Source organism: Pseudophryne corroboree, assembly GCF_028390025.1.
Source record: "Pseudophryne corroboree isolate aPseCor3 chromosome 12 unlocalized genomic scaffold, aPseCor3.hap2 SUPER_12_unloc_3, whole genome shotgun sequence".
Lineage (NCBI taxonomy): Eukaryota > Metazoa > Chordata > Amphibia > Anura > Myobatrachidae > Pseudophryne > Pseudophryne corroboree.
Genome location: NW_026967487.1, coordinates 41,911 through 64,801, shown reverse-complemented (window position 1 = coordinate 64,801; position 22,891 = coordinate 41,911). Strand labels below are relative to the sequence as shown.

The window sequence follows — 22,891 nt, the reverse complement described above, 5'->3', positions numbered from 1 at the left end:
GAGAGGCACAGGTAATGGAGGCTGCAGGGAGAGGCACAGGTAATGGAGGCTGCAGGGAGAGGCACACGTAATGGAGGCTGCAGGGAGAGGCACACGTAATGGAGGCTGCAGGGAGACACGGCCAGACCGGGGATGAGGAAACACTGCAGTAGAGCTGGAAGCAGGGACCCGCCCACCGCGCCTCACCTGATGATTGACAGACACTCCCACCAATCCCGTCACTTTCTTAGTCAGGACCCACCTGTTTATCTACCTGGGAGTTCCGGAGACTGACAGCTCACTGCAGCCAATCAGGACGCGGGCAACTCCTTAGCCGACCAATGAGCGAGGGAGACAGCAGGTGAGACCGGGACAGGTGCGGTCCCTGACGTCACGGGGCGGGGCTTTACCTTTGTTGTTTCTCCTTCTCCCAGACCGAAACCAGCGGCGACGCCATGGAGTCCGGGAAGTGGGGTGTGCTGGGGTCCCTGTGCTGGCTGTGTGAGTACCTGGGGGTCCCTCCCTCCTATATATGTATATATACCCTGTGCTGGGGGTCCCTCCCTCCTATATATGTATATATACCCTGTGCTAGGGGTCCCTCCCTCCTATATATGTATATATACCCTGTGCTGGGGGTCCCTCCCTCCTATATATGTATATATACCCTGTGCTAGGGGTCCCTCCCTCCTATATATGTATATATACCCTGTGCTAGGGGTCCCTCCCTCCTATATATGTATATATACTCTGTGCTGGGGGTCCCTCCCTCCTATAGATGTGTGTGTATGTATATATATATATATATATATCTATCCTATGGGGGGGGGGTCTTTCCCTCATATATATGTATACATACCCTGTGCTGGGGGTCCCTGCCTCCTATAGATGTGTATATATACCCTGTGCTGGGGGTCCCTGCCTCCTATAGATGTGTATATATACCCTGTGCTGGGGTCTCTGTGCAGGAAGTGTGTGTGTGATTCATGTATATGTTGTGCTGTATACCGCTCTTTCCTCTGGGACGTAGGGCACAGTAGGGATTGGTGTAGTGATACCGCTCTTTCCTCTGGGACGTAGGGCACAGTAGGGATTGGTGTAGTGATACCGCTCTTTCCTCTGGGACGTAGGGATTGGTGTAGTGATACCGCTCTTTCCTCTGGGACGTAGGGATTGGTGTAGTGATACCGCTCTTTCCTCTGGGACGTAGGGCACAGTAGGGATTGGTGTAGTGATACCGCTCTTTCCTCTGGGACGTAGGGATTGGTGTAGTGATACCGCTCTTTCCTCTGGGACGTAGGGCACAGTAGGGATTGGTGTAGTGATACCGCTCTTTCCTCTGGGACGTAGGGATTGGTGTAGTGATACCGCTCTTTCCTCTGGGACGTAGGGATTGGTGTAGTGATACCGCTCTTTCCTCTGGGACGTAGGGATTGGTGTAGTGATACCGCTCTTTCCTCTGGGACGTAGGGATTGGTGTAGTGATACCGCTCTTTCCTCTGGGACGTAGGGCACGGTAGGGATTGGTGTAGTGATACCGCTCCTTCCTCTGGGACGTAGGGCACGGTAGGGATTGGTGTAGTGATACCGCTCCTTCCTCTGGGACGTAGGGCACGGTAGGGATTGGTGTAGTGATACCGCTCCTTCCTCTGGGACGTAGGGCACGGTAGGGATTGGTGTAGTGATACCGCTCCTTCCTCTGGGACGTAGGGCACGGTAGGGATTGGTGTAGTGATACCGCTCCTTCCTCTGGGACGTAGGGCACGGTAGGGATTGGTGTAGTGATACCGCTCCTTCCTCTGGGACGTAGGGCACGGTAGGGATTGGTGTAGTGATACCGCTCCTTCCTCTGGGACGTAGGGCACGGTAGGGATTGGTGTAGTGATACCGCTCTTTCCTCTGGGACGTAGGGATTGGTGTAGTGATACCGCTCTTTCCTCTGGGATGTAGGGCACGGTAGGGATTGGTGTAGTGATACCGCTCTTTCCTCTGGGACGTAGGGCACGGTAGGGATTGGTGTAGTGATACCGCTCCTTCCTCTGGGACGTAGGGCACGGTAGGGATTGGTGTAGTGATACCGCTCCTTCCTCTGGGACGTAGGGCACGGTAGGGATTGGTGTAGTGATACCGCTCCTTCCTCTGGGACGTAGGGCACGGTAGGGATTGGTGTAGTGATACCGCTCCTTCCTCTGGGACGTAGGGCACGGTAGGGATTGGTGTAGTGATACCGCTCCTTCCTCTGGGACGTAGGGCACGGTAGGGATTGGTGTAGTGATACCGCTCCTTCCTCTGGGACGTAGGGCACAGTAGGGATTGGTGTAGTGATACCGCTCTTTCCTCTGGGACGTAGGGATTGGTGTAATGATACCGCTCTTTCCTCTGGGACGTAGGGCACAGTAGGGATTGGTGTAGTGATACCGCTCTTTCCTCTGGGACGTAGGGATTGGTGTAGTGATACCGCTCTTTCCTCTGGGACGTAGGGATTGGTGTAGTGATACCGCTCTTTCCTCTGGGACGTAGGGATTGGTGTAGTGATACCGCTCTTTCCTCTGGGACGTAGGGCACAGTAGGGATTGGTGTAGTGATACCGCTCTTTCCTCTGGGACGTAGGGCACGGTAGGGATTGGTGTAGTGATACCGCTCCTTCCTCTGGGACGTAGGGCACGGTAGGGATTGGTGTAGTGATACCGCTCCTTCCTCTGGGACGTAGGGCACGGTAGGGATTGGTGTAGTGATACCGCTCCTTCCTCTGGGACGTAGGGCACGGTAGGGATTGGTGTAGTGATACCGCTCCTTCCTCTGGGACGTAGGGCACGGTAGGGATTGGTGTAGTGATACCGCTCCTTCCTCTGGGACGTAGGGCACAGTAGGGATTGGTGTAGTGATACCGCTCTTTCCTCTGGGACGTAGGGCACGGTAGGGATTGGTGTAGTGATACCGCTCCTTCCTCTGGAACGTAGGGCACGGTAGGGATTGGTGTAGTGATACCGCTCCTTCCTCTGGGACGTAGGGCACAGTAGGGATTGGTGTAGTGATACCGCTCTTTCCTCTGGGACATAGGGCACAGTAGGGATTGGTGTAGTGATACAGATCTTTCCTCTGGGACGTAGGGCACGGTAGGGATTGGTGTAGTGATACTGCTCCTTCTTCTGGGACGTAGAGCACGGTAGGGATTGGTGTAGTGATACTGCTCCTTCCTCTGCGACATAGGGCACGGTAGGGATTGGTGTAGTGATACTGCTCTTTCCTCTGGGTAATAGAACTTCTTCTGTACTGGGTGATGCTGTGGCAGCTCCTCCTGTAGGCTGCAGGCTGGCATTGTGTCTTCCTCTGTACTGGGTGATGCTGTGGCAGCTCCTCCTGTAGCCTGCAGGCTGGCATTGTGTCTTCCTCTGTACTGGGTGATGCTGTGGCAGCTCCTCCTGTAGCCTGCAGGCTGGCATTGTGTCTTCCTCTGTACTGGGTGATGCTGTGGCAGCTCCTCCTGTAGGCTGCAGGCTGGCATTGTGTCTTCCTCTGTACTGGGTGATGCTGTGGCAGCTCCTCCTGTAGCCTGCAGGCTGGCATTGTGTCTTCCTCTGTACTGGGTGATGCTGTGGCAGCTCCTCCTGTAGCCTGCAGGCTGGCATTGTGTCTTCCTCTGTACTGGGTGATGCTGTGGCAGCTCCTCCTGTAGCCTGCAGGCTGGCATTGTGTCTTCCTCTGTGGCGGGTGATGCTGTGGCAGCTCCTCCTGTAGGCTGCAGGCTGGCATTGTGTCTTCCTCTGTACTGGGTGATGCTGTGGCAGCTCCTCCTGTAGGCTGCAGGCTGGCATTGTGTCTTCCTCTGTACTGGGTGATGCTGTGGCAGCTCCTCCTATAGCCTGCAGGCTTGCATTGTGTCTTCCTCTGTGCTGGGTGATGCTGTGGCAGCTCCTCCTATAGCCTGCAGGCTGGCATTGTGTCTTCCTCTGTGGCGGGTGATGCTGTGGCAGCTCCTCCTGTAGCCTGCAGGCTGGCATTGTGTCTTCCTCTGTACTGGGTGATGCTGTGGCAGCTCCTCCTGTAGGCTGGCATTGTGTCTTCCTCTGTACTGGGTGATGCTGTGGCAGCTCCTCCTGTAGGCTGCAGGCTGGCATTGTGTCTTCCTCTGTGGCGGGTGATGCTGTGGCAGCTCCTCCTGTAGGCTGCAGGCTGGCATTGTGTCTTCCTCTGTACTGGGTGATGCTGTGGCAGCTCCTCCTGTAGCCTGCAGGCTGGCATTGTGTCTTCCTCTGTACTGGGTGATGCTGTGGCAGCTCCTCCTGTAGGCTGCAGGCTGGCATTGTGTCTTCCTCTGTACTGGGTGATGCTGTGGCAGCTCCTCCTGTAGCCTGCAGGCTGGCATTGTGTCTTCCTCTGTACTGGGTGATGCTGTGGCAGCTCCTCCTGTAGCCTGCAGGCTGGCATTGTGTCTTCCTCTGTACTGGGTGATGCTGTGGCAGCTCCTCCTGTAGCCTGCAGGCTGGCATTGTGTCTTCCTCTGTACTGGGTGATGCTGTGGCAGCTCCTCCTGTAGCCTGCAGGCTGGCATTGTGTCTTCCTCTGTACTGGGTGATGCTGTGGCAGCTCCTCCTGTAGCCTGCAGGCTGGCATTGTGTCTTCCTCTGTACTGGGTGATGCTGTGGCAGCTCCTCCTGCAGGCTGGCATTGTGTCTTCCTCTGTACTGGGTGATGCTGTGGCAGCTCCTCCTGTAGCCTGCAGGCTGGCATTGTGTCTTCCTCTGTACTGGGTGATGCTGTGGCAGCTCCTCCTGTAGCCTGCAGGCTGGCATTGTCTTCCTCTGTACTGGGTGATGCTGTGGCAGCTTCTCCTGTAGCCTGCAGGCTGGCATTGTGTCTTCCTCTGTGGCGGGTGATGCTGTGGCAGCTCCTCCTGTAGGCTGCAGGCTGGCATTGTGTCTTCCTCTGTACTGGGTGATGCTGTGGCAGCTCCTCCTGTAGCCTGCAGGCTGGCATTGTGTCTTCCTCTGTACTGGGTGATGCTGTGGCAGCTCCTCCTGTAGCCTGCAGGCTGGCATTGTGTCTTCCTCTGTGCTGGGTGATGCTGTGGCAGCTCCTCCTGTAGCCTGCAGGCTGGCATTGTCTTCCTCTGTACTGGGTGATGCTGTGGCAGCTCCTCCTGTAGCCTGCAGGCTGGCATTGTCTTCCTCTGTGGCGGGTGATGCTGTGGCAGCTCCTCCTGTAGCCTGCAGGCTGGCATTGTGTCTTCCTCTGTACTGGGTGATGCTGTGGCAGCTCCTCCTGTAGCCTGCAGGCTGGCATTGTGTCTTCCTCTGTACTGGGTGATGCTGTGGCAGCTCCTCCTGTAGGCTGCAGGCTGGCTTTGTGTCTTCCTCTGTGGCGGGTGATGCTGTGGCAGCTCCTCCTGTAGGCTGCAGGCTGGCATTGTGTCTTCCTCTGTACTGGGTGATGCTGTGGCAGCTCCTCCTGTAGCCTGCAGGCTGGCATTGTGTCTTCCTCTGTACTGGGTGATGCTGTGGCAGCTCCTCCTGTAGCCTGCAGGCTGGCATTGTCTTCCTCTGTACTGGGTGATGCTGTGGCAGCTCCTCCTGTAGCCTGCAGGCTGGCATTGTGTCTTCCTCTGTGGCGGGTGATGCTGTGGCAGCTCCTCCTGTAGCCTGCAGGCTGGCATTGTGTCTTCCTCTGTACTGGGTGATGCTGTGGCAGCTCCTCCTGTAGGCTGCAGGCTGGCATTGTGTCTTCCTCTGTACTGGGTGATGCTGTGGCAGCTCCTCCTGTAGGCTGCAGGCTGGCATTGTGTCTTCCTCTGTACTGGGTGATGCTGTGGCAGCTCCTCCTGTAGGCTGCAGGCTGGCATTGTGTCTTCCTCTGTACTGGGTGATGCTGTGGCAGCTCCTCCTGTAGGCTGCAGGCTGGCATTGTGTCTTCCTCTGTACTGGGTGATGCTGTGGCAGCTCCTCCTGTAGGCTGCAGGCTGGCATTGTGTCTTCCTCTGTACTGGGTGATGCTGTGGCAGCTCCTCCTGTAGCCTGCAGGCTGGCATTGTGTCTTCCTCTGTGGCGGGTGATGCTGTGGCAGCTCCTCCTATAGCCTGCAGGCTGGCATCGTCTTCCTCTGTACTGGGTGATGCTGTGGCAGCTCCTCCTGTAGCCTGCAGGCTGGCATTGTGTCTTCCTCTGTACTGGGTGATGCTGTGGCAGCTCCTCCTGTAGCCTGCAGGCTGGCATTGTGTCTTCCTCTGTACTGGGTGATGCTGTGGCAGCTCCTCCTGTAGGCTGCAGGCTGGCATTGTGTCTTCCTCTGTACTGGGTGATGCTGTGGCAGCTCCTCCTGTAGGCTGCAGGCTGGCATTGTGTCTTCCTCTGTACTGGGTGATGCTGTGGCAGCTCCTCCTGTAGGCTGCAGGCTGGCATTGTGTCTTCCTCTGTACTGGGTGATGCTGTGGCAGCTCCTCCTGTAGGCTGCAGGCTGGCATTGTGTCTTCCTCTGTGGCGGGTGATGCTGTGGCAGCTCCTCCTGTAGGCTGCAGGCTGGCATTGTGTCTTCCTCTGTACTGGGTGATGCTGTTGCAGCTCCTCCTGTAGGCTGCAGGCTGGCATTGTGTCTTCCTCTGTACTGGGTGATGCTGTGGCAGCTCCTCCTGTAGCCTGCAGGCTGGCATTGTGTCTTCCTCTGTGGCGGGTGATGCTGTGGCAGCTCCTCCTGTAGCCTGCAGGCTGGCATTGTGTCTTCCTCTGTACTGGGTGATGCTGTGGCAGCTCCTCCTGTAGCCTGCAGGCTGGCATTGTGTCTTCCTCTGTACTGGGTGATGCTGTGGCAGCTCCTCCTGTAGCCTGCAGGCTGGCATTGTGTCTTCCTCTGTGGCGGGTGATGTCCTCCTGTAGGCTTTCACCTTGAGTCTTCCTCTTGTGGCAACAAAACCTCTTAAGTCCTTTCATGATTTCCATGTCCCTGACCTCCTTTCTAGCTCTCCAGGTAAGACATACACTTGCTGTTGCCTCATCTCTTTCGAGACCATCTGCCACTGAAACTTTGGCTGTGCGACGCTGCAATACAACAGGGAAATCACAAGGTGGATGACTGGAGGAAGAGCAGTCCCTGGTCCAAGTCCACTGGTTAGGCATTCAAGTTGAAGAATAAAGTACTGGGATGAGGGCTTTGAGCCTGAGTTGTGTGGGATGTAGAAGATTTAGGCATCACTGGCTAGTGTTAGGTTGCTAGAAGGGAGGGTTAGGGGGTTATTGGGGGAGGTAAGTATACTTACCTACCCCGTTGGTATTCTCTGTCTGTCGTACACACACTGCCCGGGGAAACAAAGCCACTCGCCACGAGTCGCATTGAATCTCCCTGGGGGGGGGGGGGGGGGGGGGAATGCATAAAGATGACGATACATTGTGGTGCTTGGTACATATGGAAATGGGGCCAACGCTCTGGAAAGTGACTGTATGGAGTTTTGGCTGCATTTTCAGCTTTAGTACATCCTGCCGCAGATGTGATATCCTATTCTACAGCGTGACACGGCGATGACATCACAGATCAGTATTTATAGTAATGTGCGCAGAGCTCTGATAATAGAAATACATTTATACGTGTGTTGGGGTAGGGGGGTCTGCCACGGAGGTGCCACAGCCTGTCTACCTGTGCTATGGTGCCCCACGTCCATCGGAGAGGTATCGGCACATATAGATGCTGTAATGTAGACCTCAGATGATTGGAAATGTGTGCTGCAGCTGAGGCCATCCTCCTGGTAAATGTGTGCAATCCATGGGGAATTGCCCCGGAAGTAAATGGCGGTCATCTTGTCCTTACAGGCCAGTGTCATACAGATTTAGCGTGAGCTTTGTGTATACTACAAACTCGGGCAGTTTCTTCTCTAGGTAAAGAATGTGTACCGACCGGTCTAACCGGCTGATCCAGGGTCTGCTTACTCCTCCTTCCAGCCTGGTTCCTGCACAAACCTCTCATCCAAGTCTGGTGCTCTCTCCTGTTATCTGTCCATAGACCCCACTGTCTGACATGTGCGGTATACTGCCTGCGGGAGAGGGCTCCCATCCCTGGCGCCTGCACACTGCGGTATCCCACCTGCGGGAGAGGGCTCCCTTCCCTGGCGCCTGCACACTGCGGTATCCTGCCTGTGGGAGAGGGCTCCCTTCCCTGGCGTCTGCACACTGCGGTATACTGCCTGCGGGAGAGGGCTCCCATCCCTGGCGCCTGCACACTGCGGTATCCCACCTGCGGGAGAGGGCTCCCTTCCCTGGCGCCTGCACACTGCGGTATCCTGCCTGCGGGAGAGGGCTCCCTTCCCTGGCGCCTGCACACTGCGGTATCCCACCTGCGGGAGAGGGCTCCCTTCCCTGGCGCCTGCACACTGCGGTATCCCACCTGCGGGAGAGGGCTCCCTTCCCTGGCGTCTGCACACTGCGGTATCCCACCTGCGGGAGAGGGCTCCCTTCCCTGGCGCCTGCACACTGCGGTATCCCGCCTGCGGGAGAGGGCTCCCTTCCCTGGCGTCTGCACACTGCGGTATCCTGCCTGCGGGAGAGGGCTCCCTTCCCTGGCGCCTGCACACTGCGGTATCCCACCTGCGGGAGAGGGCTCCCTTCCCTGGCGCCTGCACACTGCGGTATCCCACCTGCGGGAGGGGATCCGGTCTGAAGATCGACAGTGTCTAGGTCGACAATGTTTAGGTCGACCACTATAGGTCGACAGTCACTAGGTCGACATGGATGGAAGGTCGACAGGGTTTCTAGGTCGACATGTGCTAGGTCGACAGGTCTAAAGGTCGACATGAGTTTTAAAAAAAAATTTTGGTGGATTTTTTCATACTTAACGATCCACGTGGACTACGATTGGAACGGTAAAGTGTGCCGAGCGAAGCGGTAGCGGAGCGAAGGCACCATGCCCGAAGCATGGCGAGCGAAGCGGTGCACTAATTTGGGATCCTGGTCACTTTACGAAGAAAACGACACCAAAAAAATAAATAAAAATCCTCATGTCGACCTTTAGACCTGTCGACCTAGAAACCCTGTCGACCTATAGTGGTCGACCTAAACATTGTCGACCTAGATACTGTCGATAAAACGAACCACACCCCTGCGTGAGAGGGCTCCCTTCCCTGGCGCCTGCACACTGCGGTATCCTGCCTGCGGGAGAGGGCTCCCTTCCCTGGCGCCTGCACACTGTTGTATTCTGCCTGCGTGAGAGGGCTCCCTTCCCTGGCGCCTGCACATCACTGCGGTATCCTGCCTGCGGGAGAGGGCTCCCTTCCCTGGCATATGCACACTGCGGTAACCCGGCTGCGGGAGAGAGCTCCTCTGTGGCGGAAATGGCGTATTGCCCCTCTCTATGGCGGGGGATGGGGTATGGCGGGGATGGGGTGTGGCAGGAATGGCGCGTTGCCCCTCTCTATGGCGGGGGATGGGGTGTGGCGGGAATGGTGGGGATTGGGTGTGGCGGGAATGGCGCGTTACCCCTCTCTGTGGTGGGGGATAGGGTGTGGCGGGAATGGCGGGGATATGGTGTGGCGGCAATGGCTCGTTTCCCTCTCTGTGGCGGGGGATAGTGTGTGGCGGAAATGGCGCATTGCCTCTCTCTATGGCGGGGGATGGGGTGTGACGGGAATGGCGGGGGATGGGGTGTGGCAGGAATGGCGCGTTGCCCCTCTCTATGGCGGGGGTTGGGGTGTGGCGGCAATGGCGGGGATTGGGTGTGGCGGGAATGGCACGTTACCCCTCTCTGTGGCGGGGATGGGGTGTGGTGGGGATTGGACATGGCGGGGGATGGGGTGTGGCGGGAATGGCGCGTTACCCCATCCCCCGCCATTCCCACCACAGAGAGGGGTAACGCGCCATTCTCGCCACACCCCATCCCCCGCCATGCCCAATCCCCACCACACCCCATCCCCCGCCATTCCCACCACAGAGAGGGGTAACGTGCCATTCCCGCCACACCCAATCCCCGCCATTGCCGCCACACCCCATCCCCCGCCATAGAGAGGGGCAACGCGCCATTCCTGCCACACCCCATCCCCCGCCATACCCCATCCCCCGCCATAGAGAGAGTCAATGCGCCATTTCCGCCACACCCTATCCCCCGCCACAGAGAGGGAAACGAGCCATTCCCGCCACACCCTATCCCCCGCCACGCCTTATTCCCCGCCACGCACCATCCCCCGCCATTCCCACCACAGAGAGGGGTATGGCGGGGGATGGTGCGTGGCAGGGAATAAGGCGTGGCGGGGGATAGGGTGTGGCGGGAATGACTGGGGATGGGGTGTGGCAGGAATGGCGGGGGATGGGGTGTGGCGGGGAATAGGGCGTGGCGGGAATGATGGGGGATGGGCTGTGGCGGGAATGGCGCGTTACCCCTCTCTGTGGCGGGGGATAGGGTGTGGCGGGAATGGCGCGTCGCCCCTCTCTGTCCTCACACTCCCGCTCTCTTTATCCCCAGGTGCGGCTGTGCTGTGCCAGGAAGTCATCACCGTGAAAGAAGGAGACAGTAAGTTAGAAACCTAGAATTTGACGGCAGATAAGAACCACTTGGCCCATCTAGTCTGCCCCCTTTTTTTTTTTTTTTTTTTTACATTATTTTTATCTCTAACCTTATTTGATCCTTATTTCTTTGTAAGGATATCCTTATGTCTATCCCATGCATGTTTAAATTGCTCTACTGTCTTAGCCTCTACCACCTCTGATGGGAGGCTATTCCACTTGTCCACTACCCTTTCTGTGAAATAATTTTTCCGCAAATTTCCCCTGAACCTCCCCCCCTCCAGTCTCAGTGCATGTCCTCGTGTCCTATTGCTTCTCTTCATTTGGAGAATGTTTCCCTCCTGGACTTTGTTAAAACCCTTGATATATGTGACAGTCTCTATCATGTCCCCCCTTTCCCTTCTCTGATAGAAAAGTTGACCACCTACTGGCTGACATTATTCTTGCTTCATATTCTACATCTGGCCTGGCCAACCTGTGGCCCTCCAGCTGTTGTGGAACTACACATCCCAGCATTCCCTGATGGCCAGGCCTGTTGTACAGCGGCTATAGTAATCATAGGTTGCCTGTGTTCCGCGGTGTGTATAGTACTTGTGATCCGCAGCAGGGGGTGGGGCCTGTCTCGCACACATGGGTTTGTGCTGCCCTCCCGCTCGGTGTTGCTGCTCACACACAGACAGAAACGAAGAATCAATCTCTGTTCTTTCAGATGCGGAGTTTAAGTGCAACTATCCCAGCAGTATGCAGAACCCGCGTATTGAATGGAAGCATAATTCCGGCCAGGACGTCAGCCTTGTGTACTACGGAGACGCCCTGACAGGTAGCTCCCCGCAACTACTGCATGACCTACCTGCCCTACCCTCTGTCTCATGGGATTCACTGCTCTCCTGTCTTCTCCTAGCACCCTACAAAGACCGCGCTGATTATTACCCCCAAGGCCTGCGGCTCAGGAGTGTGACCCGCAAGGACAATGGTGACTACGTGTGCGAAGTCACCAACACTGTGACCGGAGCGCTGCCCGCCTACACTGAGATCACATCCAAGCTGGTGGTGCCAGGTGAGAGCGTTGTCCTGCCTCCTCTCTCTCTCTCTCTCCCCCCCCCCCCCTCCCTCCCTCTTCCTCCCTCTCACTCTCCCCCTCTCTCTCCCCATCCAGTTGCCCCATCGGTGCCCATCGCTCGGGTGCCAACCTCTGTGACAACTGACAGCGTGGCAGAACTTGCCTGTATGGAGAAGGATAGCTCACCGCCTGCTACATTTGTATGGTACAAAGACAACATCCCGATGCCCGATAATCCCAAGACCAGCCCCACCTTTCAGAACGCCAGCTACACCATAGACCAAAGCACTGGAGTTCTGGTAAGTACCAAGCCACCCCCTGTACCGGGCACCGCCCCCGTCCTGTGTCACCCCCTGTACCGGGCACCGCCCTGTCCTGTGTCACCCCCTGTACCGGGCACCGCCCTGTCCTGTGTCACCCCTGTACTTTGCTTTTCAGAAATTTAACCCTGTTATGAAATCTGACGCTGGAGAATTTTATTGTGTGGCGTCGAACAGCCAGGGGCAGCAGTCCTCCGCCGCCGTGCGCATGGATGTCAGTAAGTGGCGTGCTGGTGGCATTAGTGGTGGCTCCCTGCGTGTCGTCCATCACTAACGCTCTCATTACTCTCTGCAGACGATGTTAATGTTGGTGGGATTGTGGCCGCGGTCATCGTCGTTCTCCTCATTCTGGGATTGATTGCATTTGCCCTGTGGTTTGCATACAGCCGCGGATACATTGGGAGTGAGTATTACAAGTGTTACTGTAACATCCCTATCTCTGTAGCTGCGAGCGTTGTTACTCTTGTGCGTACTCTGTTACTACTCTGTGTGTGAGGCCGTGCTCTGTTACTACTCTGTGTGAGGCCGTGCTCTGTTACTACTCTGTGTGAGGCCGTGCTCTGTTACTACTCTGTGTGAGGCCGTGCTCTGTTACTACTCTGTGTGAGGCCGTGCTCTGTTACTACTCGGTATGAGGCCGTGCTCTGTTACTACTCTGTGTGAGGCCGTGCTCTGTTACTACTCTGTTACTACTCTGTGTGAAGCCATGCTCTGTAACTACTTTCTGTGTGAGGCCGTGCTCTGTTACTACTCTGTTACTACTCTGTGTGAGGCCGTGCTCTGTTACTACTCTGCGTGAGGCCGTGCTCTGTTACTACTCTGTGTGAGGCCGTGCTCTGTTACTACTCTGTTACTACTCTGTGTGAGGCCGTGCTCTGTTACTACTCTGTTACTACTCTGTGTGAGGCCGTGCTCTGTTACTACTCGGTATGAGGCCGTGCTCTGTTACTACTCTGTTACTACTCTGTGTGAGGCCGTGCTCTGTTACTACTCTGCGTGAGGCCGTGCTCTGTTACTACTCTGTGTGAGGCCGTGCTCTGTTACTACTCTGTGTGAGGCCGTGCTCTGTTACTACTCTGTGTGAGGCCGTGCTCTGTTACTACTCTGTTACTACTCTGTGTGAGGCTGTGCTCTGTTACTACTCTGTTACTACTCTGTGTGAGGCGTGCTCTGTTACTACTCGGTATGAGGCCGTGCTCTGTTACTACTCTGTGTGAGGCCGTGCTCTGTTACTACTCTGTGTGAGGCCGTGCTCTGTTACTACTCTGCGTGAGGCCGTGCTCTGTTACTACTCTGCGTGAGGCCGTGCTCTGTTACTACTCTGCGTGAGGCCGTGCTCTGTTACTACTCTGCGTGAGGCCGTGCTCTGTTACTACTCTGTGTGAGGCCGTGCTCTGTTACTACTCTGTTACTACTCTGTGTGAGGCCGTACTCTGTTACTACTCGGTATGAGGCCGTGCTCTGTTACTACTCGGTATGAGGCTGTGCTCTGTTACTACTCTGCGTGAGGCCGTGCTCTGGTACTACTCGGTATGAGGCCGTGCTCTGTTACTACTCTGCGTGAGGCCGTGCTCTGTTACTACTCTGCGTGAGGCCGTGCTCTGTTACTACTCTGTGTGAGGCCGTGCTCTGTTACTACTCTGTTACTACTCTGTGTGAGGCCGTGCTCTGTTACTACTCTGTGTGAGGCCGTGCTCTGTTACTACTCGGTATGAGGCCGTGCTCTGTTACTACTCGGTATGAGGCCGTGCTCTGTTACTACTCTGTGTGAGGCCGTGCTCTGTTACTACTCTGTGTGAGGCCGTGCTCTGTTACTACTCTGTGTGAGGCCATGCTCTGTTACTACTTTCTGTGTGAGGCCGTGCTCTGTTACTACTCTGTATGAGGCTGTGCTCTGTTACTACTCTGTTACTACTCTGTGTGAGGCCATGCTCTGTTACTACTTTCTGTATGAGGCCGTGCTCTGTTACTACTCTGTTACTACTCTGTGTGAGGCCGTGCTCTGTTACTACTTTCTGTGTGAGGCCGTGCTCTGTTACTACTCGGTATGAGGCCGTGCTCTGTTACTACTCGGTATGAGGCTGTGCTCTGTTACTAATCGGTGTGAGGCCGTGCTCTGTTACTACTCGGTGTGAGGCCGTGCTCTGTTACTACTCGGTGTGAGGCCGTGCTCTGTTACTACTCGGTATGAGGCCGTGCTCTGTTACTACTCTGTGTGAGGCCGTGCTCTGTTACTACTCTGTTACTACTCTGTGTGAGGCCATGCTCTGTAACTACTTTCTGTGTGAGGCCGTGCTCTGTTACTACTCTGTTACTACTCTGTGTGAGGCCGTGCTCTGTTACTACTCTGCGTGAGGCCGTGCTCTGTTACTACTCTGTGTGAGGCCGTGCTCTGTTACTACTCTGTTACTACTCTGTGTGAGGCCGTGCTCTGTTACTACTCGGTGTGAGGCCGTGCTCTGTTACTACTCTGCGTGAGGCCGTGCTCTGTTACTACTCTGCGTGAGGCCGTGCTCTGTTACTACTCTGCGTGAGGCCGTGCTCTGTTACTACTCTGTGTGAGGCCGTGCTCTGTTACTACTCTGTTACTACTCTGTGTGAGGCCGTGCTCTGTTACTACTCTGTGTGAGGCCGTGCTCTGTTACTACTCGGTGTGAGGCCGTGCTCTGTTACTACTTTGTTACTACTCTGTATGAGGCCGTGCTCTGTTACTACTCTGTGTGAGGCCGTGCTCTGTTACTACTCTGTGTGAGGCCGTGCTCTGTTACTACTCTGTGTGAGGCCGTGCTCTGTTACTACTCTGTGTGAGGCCGTGCTCTGTTACTACTCTGTGTGAGGCCGTGCTCTGTTACTACTCTGTGTGAGGCCGTGCTCTGTTACTACTCTGTGTGAGGCCGTGCTCTGTTACTACTCTGTGTGAGGCCGTGCTCTGTTACTACTCTGTGTGAGGCCGTGCTCTGTTACTACTCTGTGTGAGGCCGTGCTCTGTTACTACTCTGTGTGAGGCCGTGCTCTGTTACTACTCTGTGTGAGGCCGTGCTCTGTTACTACTCTGTGTGAGGCCGTGCTCTGTTACTACTCTGTGTGAGGCCGTGCTCTGTTACTACTCTGTGTGAGGCCGTGCTCTGTTACTACTCTGTGTGAGGCCGTGCTCTGTTACTACTTTTACTACTCTGTATGAGGCCGTGCTCTGTTACTACTCTGTGTGAGGCCGTGCTCTGTTACTACTTTGTTACTACTCTGTATGAGGCCGTGCTCTGTTACTACTCTGTGTGAGGCCGTGCTCTGTTACTACTCTGTGTGAGGCCGTGCTCTGTTACTACTCTGTGTGAGGCCGTGCTCTGTTACTACTCTGTGTGAGGCCGTGCTCTGTTACTACTCTGTGTGAGGCCGTGCTCTGTTACTACTCTGTGTGAGGCCGTGCTCTGTTACTACTTTGTTACTACTCTGTATGAGGCCGTGCTCTGTTACTACTCGGTTAATACTCTGTGTGAGGCCGTGCTCTGTTACTACTCTGTGTGAGGCCGTGCTCTGTTACTACTTTGTTACTACTCTGTGTGAGGCCGTGCTCTGTTACTACTCTGTGTGAGGCCGTGCTCTGTTACTACTCTGTGTGAGGCCGTGCTCTGTTACTACTCTGTGTGAGGCCGTGCTCTGTTACTACTCTGTGTGAGGCCGTGCTCTGTTACTACTGTGTGAGGCCGTGCTCTGTTACTACTCTGTGTGAGGCCGTGCTCTGTTACTACTCTGTGTGAGGCCGTGCTCTGTTACTACTCTGTGTGAGGCCGTGCTCTGTTACTACTCTGTGTGAGGCCGTGCTCTGTTACTACTCGGTGTGAGGCCGTGCTCTTACTACTCTGTATGAGGCCGTGCTCTGTTACTACTTTGTTACTACTCTGTGTGAGGCCGCGCTCTGTTACTACTCTGTGTGAGGCCGCGCTCTGTGACTACGCTGTGCGAGGCCGCGCTCTGTGACTACGCTGTGCGAGGCCGCGCTCTGTGACTACGCTGTGCGAGGCCGCGCTCTGTGACTACGCTGTGCGAGGCCGCGCTCTGTGACTACGCTGTGCGAGGCCGCGCTCTGTGACTACGCTGTGCGAGGCCGCGCTCTGTGACTACGCTGTGCGAGGCCGCGCTCTGTGACTACGCTGTGCGAGGCCGCGCTCTGTGACTACGCTGTGCGAGGCCGCGCTCTGTGACTACGCTGTGCGAGGCCGCGCTCTGTGACTACGCTGTGCGAGGCCGCGCTCTGTGACTACGCTGTGCGAGGCCGCGCTCTGTGACTACGCTGTGCGAGGCCGCGCTCTGTTACTACTCGGTTAATACTCTGTGTGAGGCCATGCTCTGTTACTACTTTGTTACTACTCTGTATGAGGCCGTGCTCTGTTACTACTCTGTGTGAGGCCGTGCTCTGTTACTACTCTGTGTGAGGCCGTGCTCTGTTACTACTCTGTGTGAGGCCGTGCTCTGTTACTACTCTGTGTGAGGCCGTGCTCTGTTACTACTCTGTGTGAGGCCGTGCTCTGTTACTACTCTGTGTGAGGCCGTGCTCTGTTACTACTTTGTTACTACTCTGTATGAGGCCGTGCTCTGTTACTACTCGGTTAATACTCTGTGTGAGGCTGTGCTCTGTTACTACTCTGTGTGAGGCCGTGCTCTGTTACTACTCTGTGTGAGGCCGTGCTCTGTTACTACTCTGTGTGAGGCCGTGCTCTGTTACTACTCTGTGTGAGGCCGTGCTCTGTTACTACTCTGTGTGAGGCCGTGCTCTGTTACTACTTTGTTACTACTCTGTGTGAGGCCGTGCTCTGTTACTACTCGGTGTGAGGCCGTGCTCTGTTACTACTCGGTGTGAGGCCGTGCTCTGTTACTACTCGGTGTGAGGCCGTGCTCTGTTACTACTCGGTGTGAGGCCGTGCTCTGTTACTACTCGGTGTGAGGCCGTGCTCTGTTACTACTCGGTGTGAGGCCGTGCTCTGTTACTACTTTGTTACTACTCTGTATGAGGCCGAGCTCTGTTACTACTCTGTGTGAGGCCGCGCTCTGTGACTACGCTGTGTGAGGCCGCGCTCTGTGACTACGCTGTGCGAGGCCGCGCTCTGTGACTACGCTGTGCGAGGCCGCGCTCTGTGACTACGCTGTGCGAGGCCGCGCTCTGTGACTACGCTGTGCGAGGCCGCGCTCTGTGACTACGCTGTGCGAGGCCGCGCTCTGTGACTACGCTGTGCGAGGCCGCGCTCTGTGACTACGCTGTGCGAGGCCGCGCTCTGTGACTACGCTGTGCGAGGCCGCGCTCTGTGACTACGCTGTGCGAGGCCGCGCTCTGTGACTACGCTGTGCGAGGCCGCGCTCTGTGACTACGCTGTGCGAGGCCGCGCTCTGTGACTACGCTGTGCGAGGCCGCGCTCTGTGACTACGCTGTGCGAGGCCGCGCTCTGTGACTACGCTGTGCGAGGCCGCGCTCTGTGACTACGCTGTGCGAGGCCGCGCTCTGTGACTACGCTGTGCGAGGCCGCGCTCTGTGACTACGCTGTGCGAGGCCGCGCTCTGTGACTACGCTGTGCGAGGCCGCGCTCTGTGACTACGCTGTGCGAGGCCGCGCTCTGTGACTACGCTGTGCGAGGCCGCGCTCTGTGACTACGCTGTGCGAGGCCGCGCTCTGTGACTACTCGGTGCGAGGCCGCGCTCTGTGACTACTCGGTGCGAGGCCGCGCTCTGTGACTACTCGGTGCGAGGCCGCGCTCTGTGACTACTCGGTGCGAGGCCGCGCTCTGTGACTACTCGGTGCGAGGCCGCGCTCTGTGACTACTCGGTGCGAGGCCGCGCTCTGTGACTACTCGGTGCGAGGCCGCGCTCTGTGACTACTCGGTGCGAGGCCGCGCTCTGTGACTACTCGGTGCGAGGCCGCGCTCTGTTACTACGCTGTGTGAGGCCGTACTCTGTTACTACTCTGTTAGTACTCTATGTGAGGCCCGTGGTCTGTGTGAGGCTGTACGTAGTACCGCTTAGCGGTGGCGGTGTTCCCTGTCAGTGTGGGGGGTGGCGGTGCCGCTTAGAGGTGTCGGTGTTCCCTGTCAGTGTCTCTTAGCTGGGCCGCCGTTCCGTTAGGCAGTGTGGGGGGTGGCGGTGCCGCTTAGCTGTGACGGCATTACATACAAGTACTTTGTGACCGCTTTGTGTGTCTGTGTTTTGTTATAATTGTTTTTTGTCTTCTGTTTTTATTTCAGAAAAAAGCAAGTAAGTGTCACTGATTCTGCTGAGGTGCTGCCCTGACCCTGACACCCCTCCTCTGTGCGCCACTCACTCTGCCATACGGGGTGCAGGCTACTTGTGGGTATATGGTGTAACACTGTGTATATTCTACTCTGCCACTCTCACTGTCACCTGTTATTTCTATATCTGTCACTCTCCTAGGCTCTGTCACTCACACACTCTCTCCCAGGCTCACTGTCTCTCAGACTCACTCTCGCAGGCTCTCTGACTCACACTCTCTCCCAGGCTCACTGTCTGTCTCCCAGCCTCTATCGCTCACACTCATAGAATATGAAACATAGAATGTGACAGCAGATAAGAATCTCTCGCCCCATCTTCTCTGCCCCTTTTTTTTTTTTTTTACATATTTTTATCTCACACCTTATTTGATCCTTATGTCTATCACATGCATGTTACATTGCTCTACTGTCTTATCCTCTACCACCTCTGATGGGAGGCTATTCCACTTATCCACTACCCTTTCTGTGAGGTAATTATTCCCCCTGACCCTTCCCCCTCCAGTCTCTATCATGTACTCGTGTCCTATTACCTCCCTCCCTGTGAGGAATGTCTCCTCCTGTACTGTGGTGATACCCCTGATATATGTGACAGTCTCTATCATGTACTCGTGTCCTAATACTTCTCTCCCTGTGAGGAATGTCTCCCCCTGTACCGTGGTGATACCCCTGATATATGTGACAGTCTCTATCATGTACTCGTGTCCTATTACCTCCCTCCCTGTGAGGAATGTCTCCTCCTGTACTGTGGTGATACCCCTGATATATGTGACAGTCTCTATCATGTACTCGTGTCCTAATACTTCTCTCCCTGTGAGGAATGTCTCCTCCTGTACCGTGGTGATACCCCTGATATATGTGACAGTCTCTCTCATGTCCTCGTGTCCTATTACTTCTCTCCCTGTGAGGAATGTCTCCCCCTGTACCGTGGTGATACCCCTGATATATGTGACAGTCTCTCTCATGTCCTCGTGTCCTATTACTTCTCTCCCTGTGAGGAATGTCTCCTCCTGTACCGTGGTGATACCCCTGATATATGTGACAGTCTCTCTCATGTCCTCGTGTCCTATTACTTCTCTCCCTGTGAGGAATGTCTCCTCCTGTACCGTGGTGATACCCCTGATATATGTGACAGTCTCTCTCATGTCCTCGTGTCCTAATACTTCTCTCCCTGTGAGGAATGTCTCCTCCTGTACTGTGGTGATACCCCTGATATATGTGACAGTCTCTATCATGTCCTCGTGTCCTAATACTTCTCTCCCTGTGAGGAATGTCTCCTCCTGTACCGTGGTGATACCCCTGATATATGTGACAGTCTCTATCATGTCCTCGTGTCCTATTACTTCTCTCCCTGTGAGGAATGTCTCCTCCTGTACCGTGGTGATACCCCTGATATATGTGACAGTCTCTCTCTTGTCCTCGTGTCCTATTACTTCTCTCCCTGTGAGGAATGTCTCCTCCTGTACTGTGGTGATACCCCTGATATATGTGACAGTCTCTATCATGTACTCGTGTCCTATTACCTCCCTCCCTGTGAGGAATGTCTCCCCCTGTACCGTGGTGATACCCCTGATATATGTGACAGTCTCTCTCATGTCCTCGTGTCCTAATACTTCTCTCCCTGTGAGGAATGTCTCCTCCTGTACCGTGGTTATACCCTGATATATGTGACAGTCTCTATCATGTCCTCGTGTCCTATTACTTCTCTCCCTGTGAGAAATGTCTCCTCCTGTACCGTGGTGATACCCCTGATATATGTGACAGTCTCTATCATGTCCTCGTGTCCTATTACTTCTCTCCCTGTGAGGAATGTCTCCCCCTGTACCGTGGTGATACCCCTGATATATGTGACAGTCTCTCTCATGTCCTCGTGTCCTATTACTTCTCTCCCTGTGAGGAATGTCTCCTCCTGTACCGTGGTGATACCCCTGATATATGTGACAGTCTCTCTCATGTCCTCGTGTCCTATTACTTCTCTCCCTGTGAGGAATGTCTCCTCCTGTACCGTGGTGATTCCCCTGATATATGTGACAGTCTCTCTCATGTCCTCGTGTCCTAATACTTCTCTCCCTGTGAGGAATGTCTCCCCCTGTACCGTGGTGATACCCCTGATATATGTGACAGTCTCTCTCATGTCCTCGTGGTCTAATACTTCTCTCCCTGTGAGGAATTCTCTCCTCCTGTACCGTGGTGATACCCCTGATATATGTGACAGTCTCTCTCATGTCCTCGTGTCCTATTACTTCTCTCCCTGTGAGGAATGTCTCCTCCTGTACCGTGGTGATACCCCTGATATATGTGACAGTCTCTATCATGTCCTCGTGGTCTATTACTTCTCTCCCTGTGAGGAATGTCTCCCCCTGTACCGTGGTGATACCCCTGATATATGTGACAGTTTCTCTCATGTCCTCGTGTCCTATTACTTCTCTCCCTGTGAGGAATGTCTCCTCCTGTACCGTGGTGATACCCCTGATATATGTGACAGTCTCTCTCATGTCCTCGTGTCCTATTACTTCTCTCCCTGTGAGGAATGTCTCCCCCCTGTACCGTGGTGATACCCCTGATATATGTGACAGTCTCTATCATGTCCTCGTGTCCTATTACTTCTCTCCCTGTGAGGAATGTGTCCTCCTGTACCGTGGTGATACCCCTGATATATGTGACAGTCTCTATCATGTCCTCGTGTCCTATTACTTCTCTCCCTGTGAGGAATGTCTCCTCCTGTACCGTGGTGATGCCCCTGATATATGTGACAGTCTCTCTCATGTCATCGTGTCCTATTACTTCTCTCCCTGTGAGGAATGTCTCCCCCTGTACCGTGGTGATGCCCCTGATATATGTGACAGTCTCTATCATGTACTCGTGTCCTATTACCTCCCTCCCTGTGAGGAATGTCTCCCCCTGTACCGTGGTGATACCCCTGATATATGTGACAGTCTCTCTCATGTCATCGTGTCCTATTACTTCTCTCCCTGTGAGGAATGTCTCCTCCTGTACTGTGGTGATACCCCTGATATATGTGACAGTCTCTATCATGTCATCGTGTCCTATTACTTCTCTCCCTGTGAGGAATGTCTCCTCCCTGTACCGTGGTGATACCCCCCTGATATGTGACAGTCTCTCTCATGTCCTCGTGTCCTATTACTTCTCTCCCTGTGAGGAATGTCTCCCCCTGTACCGTGGTGATACCCCCCTGATATATGTGACAGTCTCTCTCATGTCCTCGTGGTCTAATACTGATCTCCCTGTGAGGAATGTCTCCTCCTGTACCGTGGTGATACCCCTGATATATGTGACAGTCTCTCTCATGTCCTCGTGTCCTATTACTTCTCTCCCTATGAGGAATGTCTCCCCCTGTACAGTGGTGATACCCCTGATATATGTGACAGTCTCTCTCATGTCCTCGTGTCCTATTACTTCTCTCCCTGTGAGGAATGTCTCCCCCTGTACCGTGGTGATACCCCTGATATATGTGACAGTCTCTATCATGTCCTCGTGGTCTAATACTGATCTCCCTGTGAGGAATGTCTCCTCCTGTACCGTGGTGATACCCCTGATATATGTGACAGTCTCTCTCATGTCCTCGTGTCCTATTACTTCTCTCCCTATGAGGAATGTCTCCCCCTGTACAGTGGTGATACCCCTGATATATGTGACAGTCTCTCTCATGTCCTCATGTCCTATTACTTCTCTCCCTGTGAGGAATGTCTCCCCCTGTACCGTGGTGATACCCCTGATATATGTGACAGTCTCTATCATGTCATCGTGTCCTAATACTTCTCTCCCTGTGAGGAATGTCTCCCCCTGTACCGTGGTGATACCCCTGATATATGTGACAGTCTCTATCATGTCATCGTGTCCTATTACTTCTCTCCCTGTGAGGAATGTCTCCTCCCTGTACCGTGGTGATACCCCCCTGATATGTGACAGTCTCTCTCATGTCCTCGTGTCCTATTACTTCTCTCCCTGTGAGGAATGTCTCCCCCTGTACCGTGGTGATACCCCCCTGATATATGTGACAGTCTCTCTCATGTCCTCGTGGTCTAATACTTCTCTCCCTGTGAGGAATGTCTCCTCCCTGTACCGTGGTGACACCCCTGATATATGTGACAGTCTCTATCATGTCCTCGTGGTCTAATACTGATCTCCCTGTGAGGAATGTCTCCTCCTGTACCGTGGTGATACCCCTGATATATGTGACAGTCTCTCTCATGTCCTCGTGTCCTATTACTTCTCTCCCTATGAGGAATGTCTCCCCCTGTACAGTGGTGATACCCCTGATATATGTGACAGTCTCTCTCATGTCCTCGTGTCCTATTACTTCTCTCCCTGTGAGGAATGTCTCCCCCTGTACCGTGGTGATACCCCTGATATATGTGACAGTCTCTATCATGTCCTCGTGTCCTATTACTTCTCTCCCTGTGAGGAATGTCTCCTCCTGTACTGTGGTGATACCCCTGATATATGTGACAGTCTCTCTCATGTCCTCGTGTCCTATTACTTCTCTCCCTGTGAGGAATGTCTCCTCCTGTACCGTGGTGATACCCCCCTGATATATGTGACAGTCTCTCTCATGTCCTCGTGGTCTAATACTTCTCTCCCTGTGAGGAATGTCTCCTCCTGTACCGTGGTGATACCTCTGATATATGTGACAGTCTCTATCATGTCCTCGTGTCCTAATACTTCTCTCCCTGTGAGGAATGTCTCCCCCTGTACTGTGGTGATACCCCTGATTTCTGCGGAATTACATCGGGGTGTAGAGTAGGATCTTGATCCGAGGCACCAACAGGC

The 22,891-nt window shown here is 54.6% G+C and overlaps 1 protein-coding gene across 1 annotated transcript; it reads left to right on the top strand.

Annotated features, from left to right (window-relative positions):
* The first annotated feature begins 321 nt into the window (after window positions 1–321).
* F11R (F11 receptor) lies at window positions 322–18,072 on the top strand. The gene is made up of 9 exons (XM_063948724.1): window positions 322–340; window positions 414–480; window positions 10,411–10,458; window positions 11,161–11,271; window positions 11,353–11,508; window positions 11,608–11,810; window positions 11,950–12,049; window positions 12,127–12,234; window positions 18,059–18,072. Exons 2-9 carry the CDS (start codon window positions 435–437, stop codon window positions 18,070–18,072), a joined length of 786 nt encoding a protein of 261 aa, XP_063804794.1. The 5' UTR covers window positions 322–340; window positions 414–434.
* The last annotated feature ends 4,819 nt before the right edge of the window (window positions 18,073–22,891 follow it).